This window comes from Cibotium barometz, chromosome 40, assembly GCF_041138505.1.
Source record: "Cibotium barometz isolate CiBa-2024 chromosome 40, ASM4113850v1, whole genome shotgun sequence".
Taxonomy (NCBI): Eukaryota; Viridiplantae; Streptophyta; class Polypodiopsida; order Cyatheales; family Cibotiaceae; genus Cibotium; species Cibotium barometz.
In genome coordinates this window covers 39,035,618-39,057,291 of record NC_141085.1, presented here as the reverse complement: position 1 = coordinate 39,057,291, position 21,674 = coordinate 39,035,618, and the positions used below count along the sequence as shown (strand labels likewise).

The 21,674-nt window shown below is 45.5% G+C and overlaps 1 protein-coding gene across 1 annotated transcript in view; it reads right to left on the bottom strand.

The window, feature by feature from the left end:
• The window catches only part of LOC147615483 (Translation initiation factor 2, small GTP-binding protein), a 37,291-nt gene extending 17,691 nt beyond the window's left edge, over nucleotides 1–19,600 (bottom strand). The window contains exons 1-3 of the mRNA XM_086779575.1: nucleotides 19,211–19,600; nucleotides 18,745–18,810; nucleotides 8,166–8,528 (exon numbers count right to left, since the gene is read on the bottom strand). Of these exons, the coding sequence (XP_086635701.1) occupies nucleotides 8,166–8,528; nucleotides 18,745–18,810; nucleotides 19,211–19,447 (666 nt within the window). The 5' untranslated portion in view covers nucleotides 19,448–19,600. The remainder of the gene's footprint in view (nucleotides 1–8,165; nucleotides 8,529–18,744; nucleotides 18,811–19,210) is intronic.
• Nucleotides 19,601–21,674: the final 2,074 nt, after the last annotated feature.

Below are 21,674 nucleotides of genomic sequence, written 5' to 3'. Positions count from 1 at the left end.
TGAGAATTCCATTACCACCAATCCCAAGGATGTCATGTGCATCACCCATGTGCGTGTGTTACATGCACTGAGCTTGATCGTGATAACACACAACAGGGCCTTTTTTATACCTTTATGTGGTGAGAATCTTTACCGTCAACTTTAGAAAGTAGAGAGAGAGAAGAGAATGAGAATGTAGAAGACGACACAGTGTTGGGTCCCAATTTCCCAATACCCACCGAAGCAACCCCCCCCCCCCCCCTGCCCCCTTGCAAGCAGGAGTATTTGCTTATATTATTCTTTGGAGAATGTTGTACAATGCTGAGTACAAGTGATATGAATGCCCAACGCAAGGACCTGAGTATCCACCTAGTCCAAGGCTCTGATGAAGACTCTTCTGGCCACCACTGATGCTAGTCCAGATAGCTGTAGGACTGCACATATGCTCGCTGAATGAGAAGAGGAGCTTCTTTACTTGGCCTGGAGTCGACTGGATGCTGCAAACTTTATCTACTTTGCTGAATACATGAATATTAATGATGTGGGACTGAGGCCCTGTTTTATACTGCCTCTAGACTGCAGTCGGCTGCCTTAGAGGGCTGTCTGCTGATGTAAAATCCCACGATTGACCTTAATGCTCAGTCGGCTGCTGTAAATGTTTCCCACGACTGAATAATGCCAGTTGGCAACATGTGATGCCTGGTCGGGTGCTGACTATCCCTGGACTGAGGGCTTACAATGGGGTCACGGCGTACAACAAATAATCCTAAAAAAGGTTCTGCTTCTATAAAAATGCTGCACTAATGATCATGCCAATGTGTCACTATGTACCCCAATGCAAGGTGCACATGACATTCCCTCCTTAACTTGGCGGCACATTCAGGGCTTCCAAGTAATCCACCAACAACCAGGGGTACTCCTGACAGAACTCTCCATCTAGCCAAACTGCTTCATGGGTTCCTTAGTCTTTAAACTTCTATGTTGTAACTGTTGTATTCTATGACCGGATGCATGCTTCCATCTGTGGAGGAGAATCTATTCTGGCTCTATGACTTCAGCTTTGTCAATCATATCTGGTTGTTGCTCTTCTGATATATCCTGCAATGCTGGACCTACATATGGCTTCAACCAAGAAACATGAAAGACATTGTGCATAGTCCAACTTTCCGGCAACTTTAACTTTAAAGAGACATCACTTAACTTTTGAATGACTGGAAATGGGCCGAAACTTCGGAATGATAGTTTGGGGCAACGCTTGCCCACTTGCTTTAGCCATTGTTTCATGATGCAGAGATAAGCCCAATCCCTTTCCTTAAAGTTGACATCTTGCCTGGATTTGTTGGCTTACTGGGTATATGCTTCCTAAGCCTTGGCAAAGCGCTCCTTTACTGACTCCATGATCTCTAAGAATATCTCGGTGGTTTTATTGGCCTCAAGAGATGGTGACACCTGTCTTGTCAAAACAGATGAGAACCGGCGACCAAATGCTGCCTCATATGGCATCTGGCCAATACTTGATGAGTGCGTATAGTTGAGTATTGTCTGAACAAAAGGAAGATATTGTTCCCATTTCGACTGTTCATCATGGCAGTATGATTTGAGAACGTCAACGACCAATTGATTGTAAATTTCTGTTGGCCATCTGTTTAAAGATGGAATGTGCTGGACCACTACAACTTAGTCCCAAAATTGTCAAACAATGCTCTCTAAAAATGGGACGTGAATTTTGGATCTCTATCTGATGTGATAGTCCGTGGCAAACCACCAATGGGATACCAAAACCAAATGAACAAGCGAGCTATGTCCTTGGCTCTGGTTGTCTGCTTGCATGGAATAAGCATGCAAAACTTACTGAATCTGTCAACAATCGCCATACACTGGGTGTTTCTAGACCCGGTTGAGGCAGGAAGAGGACCTACGAAGTCCATACTTATGTCGTGAAAAGGTCCCTCAGGAATAGGCAAAGGCTGAAGCAACCCTGTCTATTTGGTATGAGGAACTTTCACTTTCTGACATATCTGGCATGATTGGACATGTTGGTAGACATCCCGTCGCATCTTAGGCCAATAGAATGACTTCTCTAACTTCTCAAAGGTACTGTTGATACCCCTATGACCCCCAACAAGAGAATCATGGGCATCATGGAGAAGGACTTGGCGCTTTTCTTTGAGTACACAAAGATGGTTCTTGAAAAACAACCAACCATCCCATATATTGTAGTGGCTTGGTTTTGAATCGAGAGCGAACTAAAATTAAGTCCCGAACTCTTCCGAATCCGGATATTGTGCCTTCATACTGTCTAAGTCTTTGCCTTGAATTTCTAGCACAGTGGACTCCTACAATGTTTGAATAGTGCCCTTTCAACTAAGAGCATCGACAACGGGATTATTTTTGCCCGGGACGTATTCAATCATTTCCCCAAATTGTTGGAACAATTGACTCCACCTGGACTGCCTATCACTTCATTGGGCACTAGGCATGGCTTGCAACCATTTAAGTGCCTAGTGATCTGTCTTAACTGTGAAGTCCCTCCCGCAAAGAAAGTGCTTCCAATGCTTAAGAGCGGTCATCATCCCCAAGAGCTCCTTGTCATACATCGAATAATTCTTTTCGGTGCTATTCAACTTGCGGCTATAATAAGCCATTGGCCTACCATCTTGTTGTAAAATAACTCCAATGGCAAGGTTACTGGCATCAGTAATCACCTCGAAAGGATCATCCCATGATGCCAACTTCAGAACTTGTGACCCAAAGGTAACTTTCTTCATTGCTTGGAATGCCTCTAGAGCCTTGCCTGTGACAGACACTTTCTGACAACGAGCCTTCACGTGCTTGAACAAGTCAGTAAGAGGTGCTGCAAGGTCAAAAAACTTGTCCATGTGGGTGTTGTAGGCCTGACAAAGACCCACAAATGAGCGGATTTCCTAGGCTGTGGTGGTGGGAACAAATGGCATGTGCCTTTTCAAGGTCCAAGCTAATACTTGATGAACTGATGATGTATCCCGAGTAATGGATTTCCTGTACTCCAAACTCAACTCACTCTTCTTGGCATTGATAAACAACTCATTGTCTTGCAAGAGTTGCAAAACCTGTGCCACATCTCGCTCATGCTCTGCAGCAGTCCCTGAGAAGATAAGAAAGTCGTCTAAGAAGATGAAGACACATTTGTCAATGAGATCCCGAAAAACCCGAGACATCATTTTGTTGAACAACGCAGGTGTATTGGTGAGGCCAAATGGCATCACCACAAATTCATAGTGGCCACACTCGGTCCTAAAGGCCGTTTTTGGAATGTCGGCCTCGAAGATCCGAACCTAATGGTAGCCACTCTTAAGATCAATCTTAGAGAAAATCTTTGCACCATTGAGTCGTTCAAGGATGTACTCTATTCTGGGCATGGGGAATCTATTCTTCACTGTTAGCTTATTGAGCGCCCTGTAATCCACACATAAGTGCTCTCCAAGGCCTTAGAAAGGCGTTAGGGGAACTTGCTTGGAGGTTTTGAACCAAGAACCAACTCTATGCGATGGTCCTCAGGTCTACTGGGTGGGAGGTCGTCTCGCAGCATGATGTTGCTGTATTGAGACAAAAGACCAACCATCTGCTCCCTGTGGGTGCTACTTGAGCTGCATTAGACTGAGGGCGGACATATAGCAACGCACACTCTGCTCCTTTTCGGATGACTCGTTGGGCCTGAATGAGTGGACTGCCAGGAATGCTCTGATCCCCACGAATCATGAGAGGCTCAGGAAAGCCTTCAACAAGAATGAAAGTGTCCTGTCTCCAATCAAGAATGGATGCATACTGTCTAAACCACTGGATCCCGAGGATCATGTCACACCCTATTAGAGGGGAGACAATGAAATCTCCCTGAAATGTGCCCCGTTGAACCAGAAACTCAAATTGTTGAGCTTCATGAGTGATGTGTGTAAGTAGACCAAGGGTAAACCCGTCGACATCTAAATGATAAGGAACCAAGGTACAACTCATCTTGGTAGCCTACTGCGGAGAGATGGCATCCTCAGAACTGCCCATGTCAAAGAGGACAATCAACTGTTGTCCCTTTACAGTGCCATAGGCACGCATGAGAGCCTTTGTCTTTCCCTCAACCTCACCCTCCTGCTTATCATCAAATACCATCAGTGGCACTGAATTCAAAGAGGGCAAAAAAGCTGATCGGCATTTGAGGCTGATGGTGGAGGTGTGAAACACACTTACCATCATATTTACTAAAATTTGGAGAGATTCATATGACGGTGGTGGTAGGGGCAATGGAGGACGAGGAATTCGGAGCCTGCTAAGGGAGAGCCACTAGAATTTGTGCCATCGTTTGTTGATGCTAGATTTACACAGCCTCCCAATCGAGTCTTTGTTGGAACTCTCGGTCGGCTTTCTCTCTGCTGCGTTGGTCTTCCTCATATTTGTGTGTGGCTTCCCTATCCCTTTGTTCCTCCGCACGTCTCAATTCTTTTTCTTCTTCTACTTTTCTTTTTGCTTCTTCATCTTTTCTTCTTTGTTCTTCACGTCGGTCTTCATCTTTTCTTCTTTGTTCCTCCATATGTAAAAGGACCTGTGCCATATGTGAGATGCCTTCTTTGGGCTTCTCTTTTTCGGTGGCAAGCTACATCTTCAGAGAATTTAATTGCTCCATCATTATTCTCAGGAGCTCTTCTGTGCTTGGCAGAAGCGTTTTTTCTGTTTGGAAGCTGTGTGTCTCCATCCTTCTTGCTGGCTTTCTTCTGGATGTGATGTCTCTCCCGACATGGTGGAGGCCTAGCATTTTTTCCGGACTGCAATTTAACCATCCACCAAATGCTCTCACTTCTTTAGGTAGCCGAGTTGGCTTACTAGCGTGATGCTTTGATACCAATGTTACATGCATTGAGCTTAGTCGTGATAACGCACAACAGGGCCTTCTTTATACCTTCATGTCGTGAGAATCTTTAGCATCAACTCTAGAGAGTAGAGAGAGAGAAGAGAATGAGAATGTAGAAGACGACACACTATTGGGTCCCAATACCCATTGAAGGGCCCCCCCTGCAAGCAGGAGTATTTTCTTATATTATTTTTTGGAGAATGTTGTACAATGCTGAGTACAAGTGATATGAATGCCCAACGCAAGGACGAGGAAGACCATATGTCGGCTTAGTATCCACCTAGTCCATGGCTCTGCTGAAGGCTCTTCTGGCCACTGATGCCAGTCCAGATAGCTGTAGGACTGTACATATGCTGGCTGAATCAGAAGAGGAGCTTCCTTACTTAGCCTAGAGTCGACTGGATGCTACAAACTTTCCCTACTTTGCTGAATACCTGAATATTAATGATGTGGGACTGAGGCCCTGTTTTATACTGCCTCTGGACTGCAGTCGGCTGCCTAAGAGGGCTGTCGGCTGATGTAGAATCCCACGACTGACCTTTATACTCAGTCGGCTGCTGTAAATGTTTCCCACGACTGAATAATGCCAATTGGCAGCATTTAATGCCTCGTCGGGTGCTGCAAAACACATGTAGGCTGCCCAAAGTGCTGGTCGGGCTGTATGCCTGGTTGGCTGCTGGCCGACTGGCCGACTCGGCACAAAAGCCACCAAAGGGGCTTGGCCGACTGCATGGCAAAGGAATGGTTGCCCTTTGTAAGGCTAGCCCAAGTTGGGCTGCCTTGGGGCTGGCCTTAGGGCTGGGTAATGAACCTAAACATGCTTACATGCATCTAAGGCTAAGGCTAACAACAACATGCTTCTGTATGATGCATTCTCCAAGTGACTGACACTTGACTGACCTCTAAGGCTCAAAGACTGACCTACATAGCTCGTGCCTAACTGTCCATGGACTGAGGGCTCACAATGGGGTCACCGTGTACGACAAATAATCCTAAAAAAGGTTCTACTTCTGTATAAATGTTGCACTTATGATCATGCCAGTGTGTCACTGTGTACCCCAGTGCAGGGTGCATGTGACAACGTGCCATGTGGACATCAAGGTTCGAGGAGTCGTATGGACTGATGGCCCTAAAGGCTCCCAGAGTTGCCGAGGACATGCACCAATGGTTCGGAGCACAATATAAACATGGTTTATGACCTTTTCGATGATGTTTTATGACATGAAAATGGACAGCCAACTTGGATCCAACTTGCCATCAGTTTCCTATAAAGACAGGTCAAAGGTCATTCTTGGGCATTCAGAGATAGGGTTGCAGAGCCAAGGTTATTTGGAAGTCTTCTTAAGAGTTGTTCACATGGGGAACAAAAGGTAGGTGTTTTTGGGCTTCATGAATCTTTATTGTGCTTCTTCGAATGCTTCCACGACATGAGCACAAGCTTCTACAATAATTATTTCATCATTGTCATTATATGAGCACGAGTCCCAAGACATTGTACCATGGAAACGTCGCCGATAACGATCATACCGCTTCAAAACTTCATCGGGAAGTTTTTGAAACTTCCAAAATATCTATTTCACATTTTATGTGTGTGAGAGTCAAGGGTTCTCTGCCCGGGTAGTCCCCCAAAATATGCATAAATAATATGTGGGGTACTTTGCCATAAGGTTATAAATTGCTCTTTCTTATAAGGTGAATGTTCCTAGGGCAACTGGTCAACAGAAAAAGCTATGAATCAGCATGAACCGGCAGATCTCGTGTGTGTTAGAGCATGCACAAGTGGAGTACATCTTTACAATAGATTAGGGCGACATCTCTTGTCTACAGCTCTCCCCTTTCTGTTTGCTAGATCATTTGAATTATCGTTATCCTAATTTGCTTAGCATTAATCGTGTCTAAGTCTTCTGTAGTTAGCACAAATGTGACATTGGTATTAGAGAATCAAAAGTGTCTAGATCCAATTCAATCACACCAATGTCAATGCATACTCATGTGACCTTGGCATCACAGCATCTAAGTTTCTCCTACTACGCAGATTAGGGTTTGCGTTTTTGCCTTTGCTACCAATTTTTGCATGTGTGTTATGTCACCTAGAGGAGATTTTTGCATGTGAGTTAGGTGCTTCAACCAGATTCACATATTGGGGTTTGTGTTTTCAGCCCATATTGCATTAGCTGCATTTAGGGTTTGCAACAGCTATATTGCATTAGATATACGTGTATTAGGGTTTTTGCATCCAGGTCTTGCATAGACTTGGATGAGTCTTGCATGTAGCATTAGCTTGCATGCAAATTAGGTGTTCCATCCCTAGTTTGCTTAGCGTTAATCGTGTGTTTAAGTCTTCTGCTCTTAGCACTCATCTGACAAAGCATGCAGCAATCACTCTGTCTGGATTTCCACATAAGATTACTGGTGCAGTGAAAGTGTGACCAGAGAGATATGAACAGCCAAAGACTTGCAAAACATACAATCATTCACACAAGAATCCCGCTCTAAACTTGTAACAACGAAATAGTGCAAGAGAGTGGAGTCAAGCTAGAGCTCCCTTTCATGATCAGCGAACCTTCTGCACCCTCTCCTTCAGCCCCCACCCCCCCAACACACCCCCCAAAAAACCCTCCCAGGACTCCTCTCCTCGCCCGTCCATGCTCCCTTCTCCTTCCTCCCATCTGTGTGCTCAGCCTCCCGTGCCTTGCCTGCCCAGGCCGCCTTCGCCACCTCCTCTCGCTTCCATTTGCCCTCTCTCCTAGGCGCCTCCCCCCGGCTGGTGGGTCCTCTGGCTGACTCAGAACACATACCTGACCAGTCGTCTTACACTTGCCCACATACATCAAGAGAGAACAGCACTCAGAGAAGAAAACACGAGTGTGAGGGCTGAAGCACTACAACATGCACTAAAACCAATTGATTGTGGCTGATGAAGACAAAGAGATCAAAAGATTGAAGATGCTGGAGAAAGGAATAATAAAAGGTAAGAAAAACAGTGTAGTAACACAAGGTTTGTTGTACAGTCTAGATAGCCTCGACAGTGCTCCAGCATCAGATCATTGTGGGCATAATCCTAGTTGTCAAATCACTGAAACCCGCTGCACCCCAACCCCCTCCCCCTCTTTCCCAACCCCAGTTTCATATTAAGTCAACGTGGGCTTTTGGATTAGCACTTTTTTTTTAAGAATCAGCAACCAGTTACTGGGTTAGCAGACAATAACTACTGGGGAGGACACAAAAACCAGGCCCATTTACAAGTAAGCAAAAAAATTGACACTTGTACTATACACAGTCAAAAAATTTAAATTAAAAAAAAACTTACATAGGCAACCAACTCAGCAGCATCAATTTTAATAATATCCATTGCACTGTTGACCACCTCTCCATGCCCTGTTAGCAATCCTTGCACTGATTCCACTCTCTGGCCCATCTGCTCAGCCAGCTGTTTCACAGTCATCCCATTATGAATCTTCACAACTTTGACGGTAGAGCCTGTTCGCACCAAGTTGGTGGGAGGTGGAATGTAAGGTTTATCAACAGGTGGTGGCTTCAATTGCTTCTTATCCCTCTTGACACCAGGAGTTGGCTTGGGTTTGCCTGCTGGACTTGGCTTAGGCCTTGTCTGTAATGTTGCTGTATAGTGGATTGCACACGCATTCCCATGCTGGCTTGATTCATGTGAGCCCTGCAGCAAATAGCCCCAAGCATTTTGACCCCAGAAGGCTGCAATAATGCACTGTCTAGTAGAATCATAAACAGTCCACCTAAGATGACTCTTACATAACCTTAAAAAGACCCCCAAAAAAATCTCTAAACCAAGATTATCAATAATTAACCCAAAAAAGTCTTCACAATTTTAGGAGCTGACTTTTCAATATAAGCAAGTGTACCCAAGCCTATTAAAAAAAATTTATATAAAAAAACTCCTCAGCCTACTTAGATGGGCTCTTTCAATAGTATCAGGAGACTAAAGTTTGAAACCTTGTAGAGATGAAAAGTCGATACCCTCCTCAATGCCAGCCTTCCCACCAAACATACACAAGAAGCCCTTCCTACATCCCAAGTCTCCACGGCAGCCAGTTGCAGGTCTACATAATGCTCAGGGGCTGGTCTCCACGAGGAGTACAATGCTTCTCACATTCACCCACATGTTCACCAGTCTCTTGAATCCCAATATCGTACTCACATTGGCTCAAACATGCCCAAACAACTCCAACTCTTATTCACATTTTCATAAAAAGGGTCTGGTTGGATGTAACACGCGGAAGCTCTTGGGGTCTTCTTTCAGCCCTAAACACTCCTGGAAAACATGCTGATGCAAAACGCAGATAAGAAGAGAGAGTAGAGAGAGAGATATGCTGGAAATTCAGTATATTTATATAGTACAAAAAGGTACTCCTAATCTACAGCCCTTGGCTGCCCTCTTGGAAAAGGTGAACATCACCAAAATCTGTCCCTAACTGGGACCCTAAGGACCCAACTCCTAAGTGAGTTAAATGAATAAAACTATGAGCACACTTTGCCTTTTGTACCCTCTTGGACTTCTTGGACTACTGGCTGGGACTGCTGGCCGACCAGCAGTCGGCCAGCCCATTGGACAAAATAAATCATAAAATCTAAAAAAGCCTATGCGCCTGAAGCCACCTCAGGCGACAGCTCCTGGAGTCCTATCTGGATCAGCCGACAGCTCTGCCATGCAGCCGACAGTGCATCTTTGTCCTTCTCCAGTCCAATACTGCACCTTGTGCCCCAAGTCCTAGCTCTATCTGGTTCATACTCTTTATCTGGCTGCCTCTTCTGGACCAACACCTGAGAATGTCCATGGCATCTTTCATGCACATGACATCCCCCTCTGCTAAACTTGATGACGGGATTCCAACCTGTTCTTGGATGACTGTTATCATCCCAATCTTTTCCCGAAGTCCCTTTGTCATCCATCCATCAATGAAGGCTCATATGGATTTGCAGATGCACAGCAGGACAGATTCAAGGTTGGTGCAGCATTCTGGTGGGAGGACTTCGGATCAGATGGACCAGAGCTACAACAGTTGGCGATCCGGATCTTGAGCCAGTCCGTTAGCTCTTCTTGCCTAGAGCAATTATGGTCCTCCTACAGTCACATTTCATCAAAGAAAAGAAATCGGCTTGGGGTGGAAAGAGCTAATGATCTTGTCTTCATTAGCGCAAACTTGCGCATGCTTGGCAAGAGTGCAAGATGCAATGCCGATACTTTTACACAGTGGGAGATGGAACAAGAGGAGGCAGCTACAACTATTGCACAGGAGGGTGGGACAGATGGTTCTCATCATGAGCCTTCATCGGATGACACAACCCCCATCCACACTTCACGCACTCATGATCATGAGGCTAGCACCTCTCTTATTGGGAGCGCAGAGTATGAGAGCGAGTGACTTATATTTTGTATCGCCTAGGTCCCAACATCTTTTGAGTATATCTATTTAATGTTATCAACTTTAAAGTCTTTCTTTTCCGACTTTGCAAGTCTTGACTCTTGACTCTTGCACCTCGTAGCGTAATTTAATTTTAAATGTAATGTGTATCATGATTCATAACTTTTGGAGTTAGAAAGCTTGTTGTTATTGATTGATTAATCTTGATTCTTTACTCCTCTAAAATTAACAATTTTGAGTGCCGTCCCCACCCCCCGTCCCCGTTCCCTACCTTTAGCCGTCCCCGTCCCCGTCCCCGTCCCCTGGTAACTATGCTCAGAACAGCAAAGACCAAAAGGACCAAAAGAAAAATTCTTCGGTCAATCGGGCCATAAGAAAGATTCTACGCCCAAGAAGACTCTTGAGGAAAAAGCTAAGGAGGGCATAACTGGAGGTTATCTCCAACCTGCTGAACAGACATGGTGTCACACGGGAAGAAAGATTGTCCTAAATTCCAGGCTGAAAAGTCTGCTAAGGCATCCACTTCCACAGTAGCCACCGTAGAATCATCCACACCTCCGCCATCAGTATCGAATGTCGTTCAGCTTTTACCCTCATTGAATTCAGTGCCACCAGTGGTATTTGATGATAACCAGGAGGGTGAGGGTGAGGTTGAGGGCAAGACAAGGCTCTCATCCATGCCTATGGCGCTTCAAAGGGACAACAGTTCATTGTCCTCTTCAACATGGGCAGTTCTGAGGATGCCATCTCTCTACAGTTGGCTACAAGATGAGTTGTACCTTGGTTCCTTATCATTTGGATGTGGACGGGTTTACCCCTAGTCTACGTACGCACATTATGTATATACCTAGATGAATCCAAGAACATGCCCAAATTCACCTTTTAGGAACATGCATGTTATATACTCATGGTAGTCAACCCACAAGACTATATAACTATCAACTCCATTATGCATAGTATGGACTAGATACTATGACATCCCCACTAACGTCATCAGGTAATGGATTTCTTGTACTCCAAATTCACTCTTCTTGGCATTGATAAACAACTCATTGTCCTGCAAGAGTTACAAAACCTGTGCCAAATCTCGCTCATGTTGCTCTGCAGTCCCTGAGAAGATAAGAATGTGATCTAAGAAGATGAAACGCATTTGCCAATGAGATCCCGAAAACCCGAGACATCATTTTGTTGAATGTCACTGGTGCATTGGTGAGACCAAAGGGCATCACCGCAAATTCGTAGTGGCCACGCTCGGTCCTAAAGGCCATTTTTGGAATGTTGGCTTCGAAGATCTGAACCAAATGATGGCCACTCTTAAGATCTATCTTAGAAAAAATGTTTGCACCATTGAGTCGTTCTAGGATGTACTCTATTCTGGGCATGGGGAACCTATTCTTCACTCTTAGCTTGTTGAGCACCCTGTAATCCACACATAATCGTGCAAACTTATCTTTCTTCTAGACAAACAGAATGGGAGCGGCAAATGGTGAGGAAGATGGTCGGATAAAACCGGACTGGAGTAACTAAAGTAACTGCTGTTCTAGCTCGCTCTCCAATGCCTTAGAAAGGCGGTAGGGAAACTTGCTGGGAGGTTCTGAACCAGGAACCAACTCTATGCGATGGTCCTCAAGTCTACTAGGTGGGAGAGTGGGCAGGAGGTCGTCTCGCAACATGATGTTGCTGTATTGAGACAAAAGACCAGCCATCCGCTGCTCCCCTGTGGGCGCTACTTGAACTGTATTAGACTGAGAGCGGACATACAGTAACGCACACACTGCTCCTTTTCTGATCGCTCTTTGGGCCTCTATGTGGGAAATGAGTGGAATGCCAGGAATGATCTGATCCTCGCGAATCATGAGAGGCTCAGGAAAGCCTTCAATGATGGTGAAAGTGTCCTGCCTCCAATCAGGAATGGGTGCATACTGTTTAAACCACTAGATCGGGAGGATCATGTCACACCCTAAGAGAGGGGAGACAATGAAATCCCGCTGAAATGTGGCCCGCTGAACGTGAAACTCAAATTGTAGAGCTTTATGAGTATATAACATGCTCGTTCCTAAAAGGTGAATTTGGGCATGTTCCTGGATTCATCTAGGTATATAATTCAGCCGTATTAGCGGACATGCAGATTTCACGTTGTGAAGTTTTCGTCCGAGTTGCGGCCAGTTGATATTGTGCTAATTCTTTCTATCTTTAGCGGTGCATTTGCCCTATCAATTACTTGTTTGCTGTACTAATTCTTTCCATTTGCTTCTTCCCATTTGCCCTATCAATTACTTGTTTGCTGTACTAATTCTTTCCATTTGCTTCTTCCCATTTGCTTCTTCCGTTAGTGCTAGGCTTCATTATGGCTAAGTCTGCCCTGCATCTCCAGAGGTTTGACAGAAACTCAGTACGAAGGGCTTTGTGTAAACTCTTCTCTATACACAAGATCCCGCACAAAACTGAATGATGCAATGGTGAGGAGCATGGGGCCTATTTATATGCCCCATGGATGCAGTCGGCCAGCGCTAGAGGCTCTCCACGACTGCATAAAGCAGGTCGGCCAGCACAATATCTCCACGACTGTATAAAACCAGGTCAACCAGCATAAAAGCCTCCACGACTGCAGCATAGGCAGTCGGCCAACCACCAGGAGCACATGAGGTGCAGTCGGCCAGCACCATGGGCTCTTGCCAACATGTGGCATCCATCCACACCATGGAAAAATGGGGAAAAATTGTCTGATTAAGACAGGAGATGACTTCTAACACCCCCTCTCAGCTCCTGGCTGTGCAATCAACCCAAGGGAGCTGGAGTGCCGCCTGAGCGTAGCCTGAGGTAGAGACTTCATGAAGAGGTCCGCCGCATTGTCCTCCGTCGAACAATAAAGTAGCAAGATGTCACCAGCCAAGATCTTCTCACGTACAAAGTGATACTGTATCTCTATGTGCTTGGCCCGGGCATGGAAGACCGGGTTCCGAGCAATAGCTATACAACTCTGGTTACCGCACTGGATGACTGTGGGCTCCTTCTGTGGAAACCCAATCTCGCCTAGCAGCCTCCGCAGCCACACAACCTCGCAAGCAGCACCACAAGCAGCCTGGTACTCTGCCTCTGTCGAAGAGAGGGCAATAGTTGGCTGCCTCTTGCTGTGCTCCTGAGCCGAGGGTAAAACTGTATCCTGAAGTAGATCTCCTCGTGTCTGGATCTCCTCCACAATCTAAGTCACTCCAACCTTGGAGTCTGACTCCATCCCCTCTTGTGTAAAAGAGTCCTAGATCCTTCGTACTCTGCAGATACCGCAAGACCCGCAATCCTACGTCCCAATGAGACTTCAATGGCGTCTGCATGAAAGAGCTCAACAGCCCCACGGAGAAGCTCAAGTCCAATCTGGTGTTCAGCAACCAGATCAATGAACCAACCAACTTCCGGTACTGCGAGGCATCAACTGGCTCACAAGGATCAGTAACGGTTAACTTTGTGTTCGGGTCCATCGGCGAAGTAATAGGCTTGCAGTTCTCCATCCCAAAGGCCTCAAGCAACTCATGAACATACTGCTCCTGAAAGACGAAAAACCCCCTCTGGGTCTGCCAGATCTCCAATCCCAAAAAGAAGCCTAAGTCGGTCATCTCAAACTCCTTTGACAAGGCAGCCTTCGTCACTCCAATGTGCTCCACATGACCGCCAGTGAGAATGAGATCATCCACATAAAGGATGATAATCGTGACCATGCCGCGTTCCCGAAAGAGATACAGGTTTGGATCTGCAATCGATCTCTGAAATCCAGTCCGAACAAAGAAGGAATCAATCTTCTGATTCCAAGCCCTGGGAGCCTGCTTAAGACCATACAAGGCCTTACGTAACTTGTAAACCATCCCTTCATATCCTGGAACAATAAAGCCTGGAGGCTGCTCAACATACATCTCCTCCTACAGGTCACCATTAAGGAACGCAGATTTTACATCCATTTTATACACGTGCCACCTCTGAGAAGAAGCAAGGGCAAGAACGGTCCGAATTGTGGACATCCGTACTGTCGGTGCAAAGGTATCCTCGTAGTCGATGCCTGGCCGCTAAGCATAATCTTTAGCCACAAGTCTAGCTTTGTGTTTGTCCACCGACACATCAGACGTATATTTGGTCTTAAAGACCCATTTGACACCAATGACTGACCGTTTCGACGGCCTCGGTACCAACTCCCATGTGTTGTTCTTCTCGATGGCATCAAGTTCCACCTGCATGGCTTTCCTCCAAGTATCCTGTGAAAGGGCTTCCTTGACGGAAGTGGGCTCTTTGTCCCGCATAATACGAGACATCAAAGCATAGTTTACCCGCTGTATTGCTTTTATCTCGGACTCTGTGTGATCTTCGAGGGCCGTCCTCTGTGGTCCACTCGGAGGGTAACTCCGTGACACCTGACTCCCGAAGGGTGTCCACCTAGGTACTCGAACAGATCGTGGAGCCTCCTGAGGTCGCGGGGGCTCTACTCCAACTGCACGCTCAACCTCCTGTACTGACTGAGGTTGATCAACTGGAATAATGGTCTGGGAATCATCATCAGACTCCTCTGGATCTCCAAGAAGTGGCGGCTCTTCGACAGTGGATACTGGAACATGCTCGTCAAAGACCACATCCCGGCTGACAACAATCTCGTTCCTATCTGGATCATACAATCTATATCCCTTGGAAAGAGAATTATACCCCACAAATACAAGCTTGCGGGACTTGGAGTCAAGCTTCCCCCTCTGCTTCTTCGGAATATGTACATACGCATCACTCCCAAAAACACGGAAGTGTGAGACATCAGGTTTCCTGCCAAAGTATGCCTCAAATGGAGTCATATGGGGTACTGAAGTCGTCGGAGATCGGTTGAAAGTATGGACAGCTGTTGCCACAGCCTCTCCCCAAAGTGGACGAGGAAGATCACGATGCTCCAGCATGGTCCTCACCATCTCCACCACAGTCCTGTTCTTGCGTTCTACAACTCCATTCTCCGAAGGCGATCCTGTATTGGCCAGTTCCCTTTTGATGCCATGATTTGCACAAAATCTGAGAAATACAGTCGAGGAGAATTCACCTCCACCTGAAATCCAGACTCCTTCTCCACCATCACGTGCCAATCTTTGAACCGTGCAAAAGCTTCGTCCTTCTGGGAAAGAAAGTAGACACTTGAATCTGGTATAATCATCAACAAGCAGCATAAAGTAGAGAGATCCTCCCAAAGATGGTGTCTGCTGAGGTCCACACAAGTCAGTGTGAATCAACTCCAATGGTTTCGAAGCCTGCCTGGAAGCCTGCTTCGGAAAGGATTCCCTGTGCTGCTTACCACGTATGCAAGAACTGCAACGCCCTTGCCTACTGCCAACATCTGGCAAGCCAACCACCATCTGGTCTCGGAAAGCTCGCCGAAGTGCATCCACATTTAAGTGGCCAAAACGAAAGTGCCACAAATCTCCGACCTAAGAACCTGTCAACGAGGAGAGTGCAGAACCTATCAACAAGGAGAGTGCAGAGAGCTTGTAGATACCATTCTCCACACCACCTTCCCAAACAACCTGGCCAGTCTCATTGTCCCGTAGAGCAACTGAATGCTCCTCAAATTCCACCCGAAAGCCAATCTTGCATACTTCATGCACTGACAGAAGATGAAAACCCAGAGCAGGGACATAAAGAACACGGGAAGCATGCTTGCCCCCCTTGCCGTCGGGAATATTCTCCACCCGGCCCTCACTATGTATCGGAATAGTGGAGTTGTCGCCAATAAAGTTGCGACCTGACTGCCGTTTCAGATCCAAAAAGAAGTCACGGGATGGAGTCATGTGCCTGGAAGCACCACTGTCAAGAATCCATTCCCGGGTATCCTTCGCGGTGAAGCCAACTGCCTCCTCGCTCGAAGACGATGAAGCGTCGGAGTCCATCATCTCTAAGTGCACAAATGCAGGAGTCTTTGCAGCTGAGGCTGAGGAATCAGCACTCTTCCCTGTCCGCTTAGGACACTTCCTCCAATAGTGGCCTTTCTTGCCACACTCATTGCAGGATCTTTCGGCCTTCATAAGACCACTGCTATAGGCCCAAAGAGATGACACACACATCCACAAGGAAGCCCAGGCGTCCCTGGCCCTATGGACATTCACATACAAAATACCAGGCATTTTCCAAGCAAACAAAACAATGTTACACAAATAAAATACATGTCAAACACGTAGATGAATACATTATGCACATGTAAACTTGGAGATCACCCATCTACTTTCTTGTACTTCTAGGAATTATGCCTGCCATCTCAATACCCCGTGTGCACATGTGCTGGAATTCACACCGATACCATGGATGTGCCTGGAATGCTCACATGAACTGATAACCACCCGTGACCCTGGCACCGTCAAAAACCTCTTCAAGGATCCGCACCGAAGCACAAGTTATCAATCCCCTTCAGGCATCTACATCGAGTCTAAATCAGAATATTTTGTGATGGGCTGCACTAACTTGCCTCAGAGAGGAGCTATGTTACTCATATGTGGAAGAAACTACAGCTTCTTTGACAGAAAGTGTTTCCCTATGCCAAGGGGATCTCAACGCTGGAACTTTAAGCTGAAGACCTTGCACTGAATTCTTGTTGTGCTCAAGTCTAATGATGCACCTGGCCTCTGTTGCAGCCAAATGTATGGTTTACTGCGACTCTGCGAGAATCCCGCTTGTAGGTCGCCAGAGTGCAGTGTAGAAAATCAAGTGTGGGCAAGGCCCTTCTGTGGACTGTCACCATTAGCTGAGGCCATTGGGAACGAGCCATGGCCTACTGTTGCTGAAAAAGGTGTTAGCGAAGGAAGCTTGCACAGTTGCTGTAGCTTAGTTCGTTGCTCTTCTTCATTGCACAGGCAGTGCTTGCAGCAGCTGCTCTCAGCTGTTGGAAGGCCGCCACTCTCTCTCTCTCTCTCTCTCTCTCTCTCTCTCTCAGCTGTAGCAGCTACAGCGTGGACTGGAAACTTGTAGGGTTGCTACTCACAAAGCTATCTCAGCCAAGAAAAATCAATTTCTTCTCTGAAAGCCACTCTTGAAGAGACAGTGGTGGGCTTTATGCCGGCACTTCAGGCCGAGAATTTGAAACAGAACCAATAAAATCCCTAATCTAAATGCAAAAACTTGCTAATCAACCAACCCTAGCACTATGCACAGCCATGGCTCTGATACCATGTTAAAAACATGGATCTAGTGCCAAGCTATGATGGACCAAACCACTTAATCAGCTCCATAATGACAGTATTAAGATAACTAGACACTTACTCAAATGACGCTCAACAAGATAGTAATACTCAATAAATCACACCAAATCTATTCCATGAAATTCTCACACAAAATGAGTGAGGCCAAATACATCATTATTTAGCCAAAAAGCCTTATCTCCACATCATAGCTTACATCATTCATTTGACCTCATTCCTTACCTCACTCAATCCTAGTCGCACCTTGCCCTATCATCCTAGTCACCAACCAATGAACTTTTCCACCACATTCACGCTCAAACCATTCAAACTATAGCACACACTTTGCACGCACTCTTGGTGCACACACAGACACACACAACTTACACACGCTTCAAATGAGCTTTTATTTTTCAACATGCTTTAAGGTCGAACGATCCAAAAGGTCCCTGCCAATGGCAAGAGTGACAGCCTCCTAATGCCTCAGCTTGGCAGATGGAGGGCTCGGCTATAGATGGTCCAACCTATTATATTCAGTCCATGTGCATCATTTGGGGAGACATTATACACACTTTTATGACCATTCAGGCTCGTTACAGGGACCTTCCAGATCTGCACAAGTACAGCGCACTGTTTATATAAGGGAGTGTGACCTGGAGTTTTTAATTTTTCTACTTTTTCAGGACTCTTATATCCAGATTGGATACATACACCTTGCATTCTGGAATGATGTTTCTTCTTGTATGGATCTATTCATACTTAATAGAAGTCTCATTTTCCTGCAGAAAAAAACCACCTCCTGATGCTCATGCCTTTTGTTGAGATTGTCAGAAAACAAGTCCGGATTGAAGATATAAATATCATGGTCACATGGAACGTGGAGCGGGAGCGGGAACGTGGCCCGATTTCAGAACGGGGACGCTTGCACTCGGAACGGGGATGGGACGTCATCATGAGAGAGAGAGAGAGAGAGAGAGAGAGAGTCTAAACTCTAAACAGTACAGTGAGTTAGTAGAGAGAGAGATTGCAAGATAGAAAATGTGGACATTCTATAACTTCATAGCTATAGGAATGAGTGGTTATGACATTCCATTCCATTCCACGCTCCCCACATACATCCGATCCCGGAACGCGAGTTGTGTGACCAGCTGCCTCACACGTTCCATGACGTTCCCACACTCCCCACATGTGCTAAGTGGCGTTCCCACGTTCCAAGCAAGCGGGAACGACGTTCCATGTGACTATGATAAATACAGCCTGATAATTCAGAATGAACTTGATTACCCTAGAAGTGTGTTGATGCCCGTACCTTGCCAGCTGATGGTGAAAGCTGGCCAAAAAAACCACGCCCAATACTCCCACGTGCATAGAATCCCTGGCAAAATGGCACAGATCGTGGTGACTATTTGTAGTTAAACAGGATTAGTAATGATTTAGCATAATTACACATTAACAACCGTGTAGCAAGCTGATTCTGCATTAACACCACTCGAACATCTTATTGCATAAAGAAATCTAGCGCTATATTGACATATTATGACTAAAAGTTTGGCATGCTAGTTTTTGCATTAACAACAGTTTAAGATGATGATGCAGTTGGGAAACATTATGTATTAACAAGGGTCTAGCAAGCTAATTCCTGCAATATCGCAGTATAGCATGATTCAGAATTGACAACAGTTCAATTTGATCAAGCATTAACGCGCTGAATGTGCATTAGTAGTAGATTAGCAAGATTAAACCCAGTTTTCAGCTAGCAGGGTAAGACGTGAAACCGTGGCGGGCGCTAGTCTGCCGCAAATCTGACATCTTGTTCTAGCGCCAAATCCAGTTTCCTGTTCCACATTATGGCCAAGTTTGCTGATGGCATGGACGTGATTACTGTGATAATCTCTGATTAATGTGGGTAATCTGCTAGCAAAATCGCCCTCTTCAGGCGCCTGGGCGAGAACCCATGTACCAGAACTTGACGCCCACCTTCTCGTGCGGAGGAAAGCTCTGTGTATACCCATCTTTCCCAGATTTCTGTCAGTAGGCAGACTCCATATCAGCAGCTTGCTTCCTTGGGGTTGTGGGCAAGGTTCAAAGGGTTTATTAGTTACCGATGGGCTACAACAACAAACCTAAATATATATGTATGGAATATATATCTGGTCCCGGACCATATCAATCAATGTGACTAAGGTCCGGAATGTTACGAGCCTACATTTTTAAAATTTTCACTATGCGAGATCTTAAGGGCCCTTCACACATGTCCCCAATGATGCCTGGCCCACAATGGCCGGGTCGGCCAACCCTTATCCAATGCAGGTGTTCACCCCAATCTTCACAAAGGGCAGACAACCAACACAAGTTGTATATAACATGCATTCAATGTCTACAGAGAGTTGTGGGCAAAGTGGTTACCGAGATGATCTTCTTGAACAATGGGCAAAGGGTTCAATTCTTGCCATGTCCACCACAAAAACTTTTTGCATTACAGGAAACCACTTCATTTGTTGTAGATCCCCTGGATATAGCATTGGGAAATCTGCTTAGGAGGCCGAACAGGTTTTCCTTCCATGAGTTAGCAGTCCAACTCAACGAGGGAAGGCTATTTGTCTATGTTTCATGTGAACGTAAGGCCAACCAAGTTTTTCCGATGGGAAATTGTGAATTGATCTAGCATGGAGGGGGCGAGGAGGGGGTTGATGTCCATGGCAATTGTGAAGCCTCACTTAGTTTCTCTCCTTGTATAAGTGTCTGGCATGTGTGTTGTCTCCATATATATTGTACCATGGCCATATGTGTATTAGAAATGGCTTTTTATGTTAAGCATGTCTTCTTGGCTAGCTTTGCAATGCATGGTGAGCATGAAAAAGAGTGGTTCCGAGCCTTCTACTAAGAAATCACCTCCTTCAACTCAGGATTCTTAACACCCAAGACCACAAAGATGTTTAAGGACTTGACAATTGTAGGTATTGGAAATGGAGATATGGCTTCTAGGAACCTATCTTCAAGTTCATCCATAGTTAGTGTTTTTGTAATTGAAAAAGGAAGTAGCCAGTTGCTCTTAGTAGCATTTTGCTTATGTGAGACCCAATGGAGCGAAGCCCCTTTTATTATGTATATCTTAAGTGATAGGGAGAGATTTAGGCACTAGGAAACAATACAAGGGGAGCAAAGAAGGAAGAAACTCATAATCTATAAAAAATATCCTTGGTTACCATGGAAGGAGCCATTGACACGTGGTGTTTGCATGAGCCTTGGCCACATGGTGCTTACACAAGCCATTGCACACATGAGCCTTGGCCATGTGGTGCTTGCATGGGCCATTGACACATGGCATGTGTATGAGCCATGGTCATGTAGTTCTTGAACAAGCCATTTGCATGTGGCATTTGCAAGAGAGAGCCATGTTTACATGAGCCATTGACACATGGCACTTGTACAAGCCTTGTCCCACTGGGCATTTGCATGAGCCATTAACATCTACACAAGCCCTTGATATATTGCATTTACACAAGCCATTACCATGTGGTAATCACTTGAGTTGTGTGTCAAAGTCTTTCACACATGGGCATCCTAATGTCAGAAGTGAAACCTAGTCCACAAACTCTCCTAGGCTAAAAATAGCACACACATTTAGGTACAAGAAGAGGATAGTGGTAGTGGTAGTGGTGGTGGTAGTTATAGTAGTAGTAGTTGTTGTGGTGGTGGTGGTGGTGGTGGTGGTGATAGTCATAGTAATAGTAGTAGTGGTGGTGGTGGTGGTGGTGGTGGTGATAGTCATAGTAATAGTAGTGGTGGTGGTGGTGGTGGTGGTGGAGGTAGTAGTGGTAGTGGTGGTAGTATTAGCTAGTGGTGGTGGTGGTGGTGGTGGTGGTAGAAGTAGTAGGTATGTCGTCGAGTTATCACTCACCACCCACAATAAATTGGCACAAGAGGGAGGAAGGATTCATCTTAACACCCAGTAATTAAGCTTCCCTATAACATCTTCACACAGTGTAATATCCTCTTGTTTTTTCAACCTTAGATAGCATTGATACGTGAATATACGCACATCAAGTGTCATGTGAATATGATTCCTAGCTTTTTTTATCAAGGTGATAATTAATTAACAAGAGTGTTGTTTTTTAGCCTTGTTTTTTTTTCTTTTATAAGGTCTTTATCCTTGATTTGAAAGTGTAGCATTCTATTCTATCCATTAATCACACATAATGTTTAAAGTGCTGCAATCCCTTCCAGCCATATTAATAA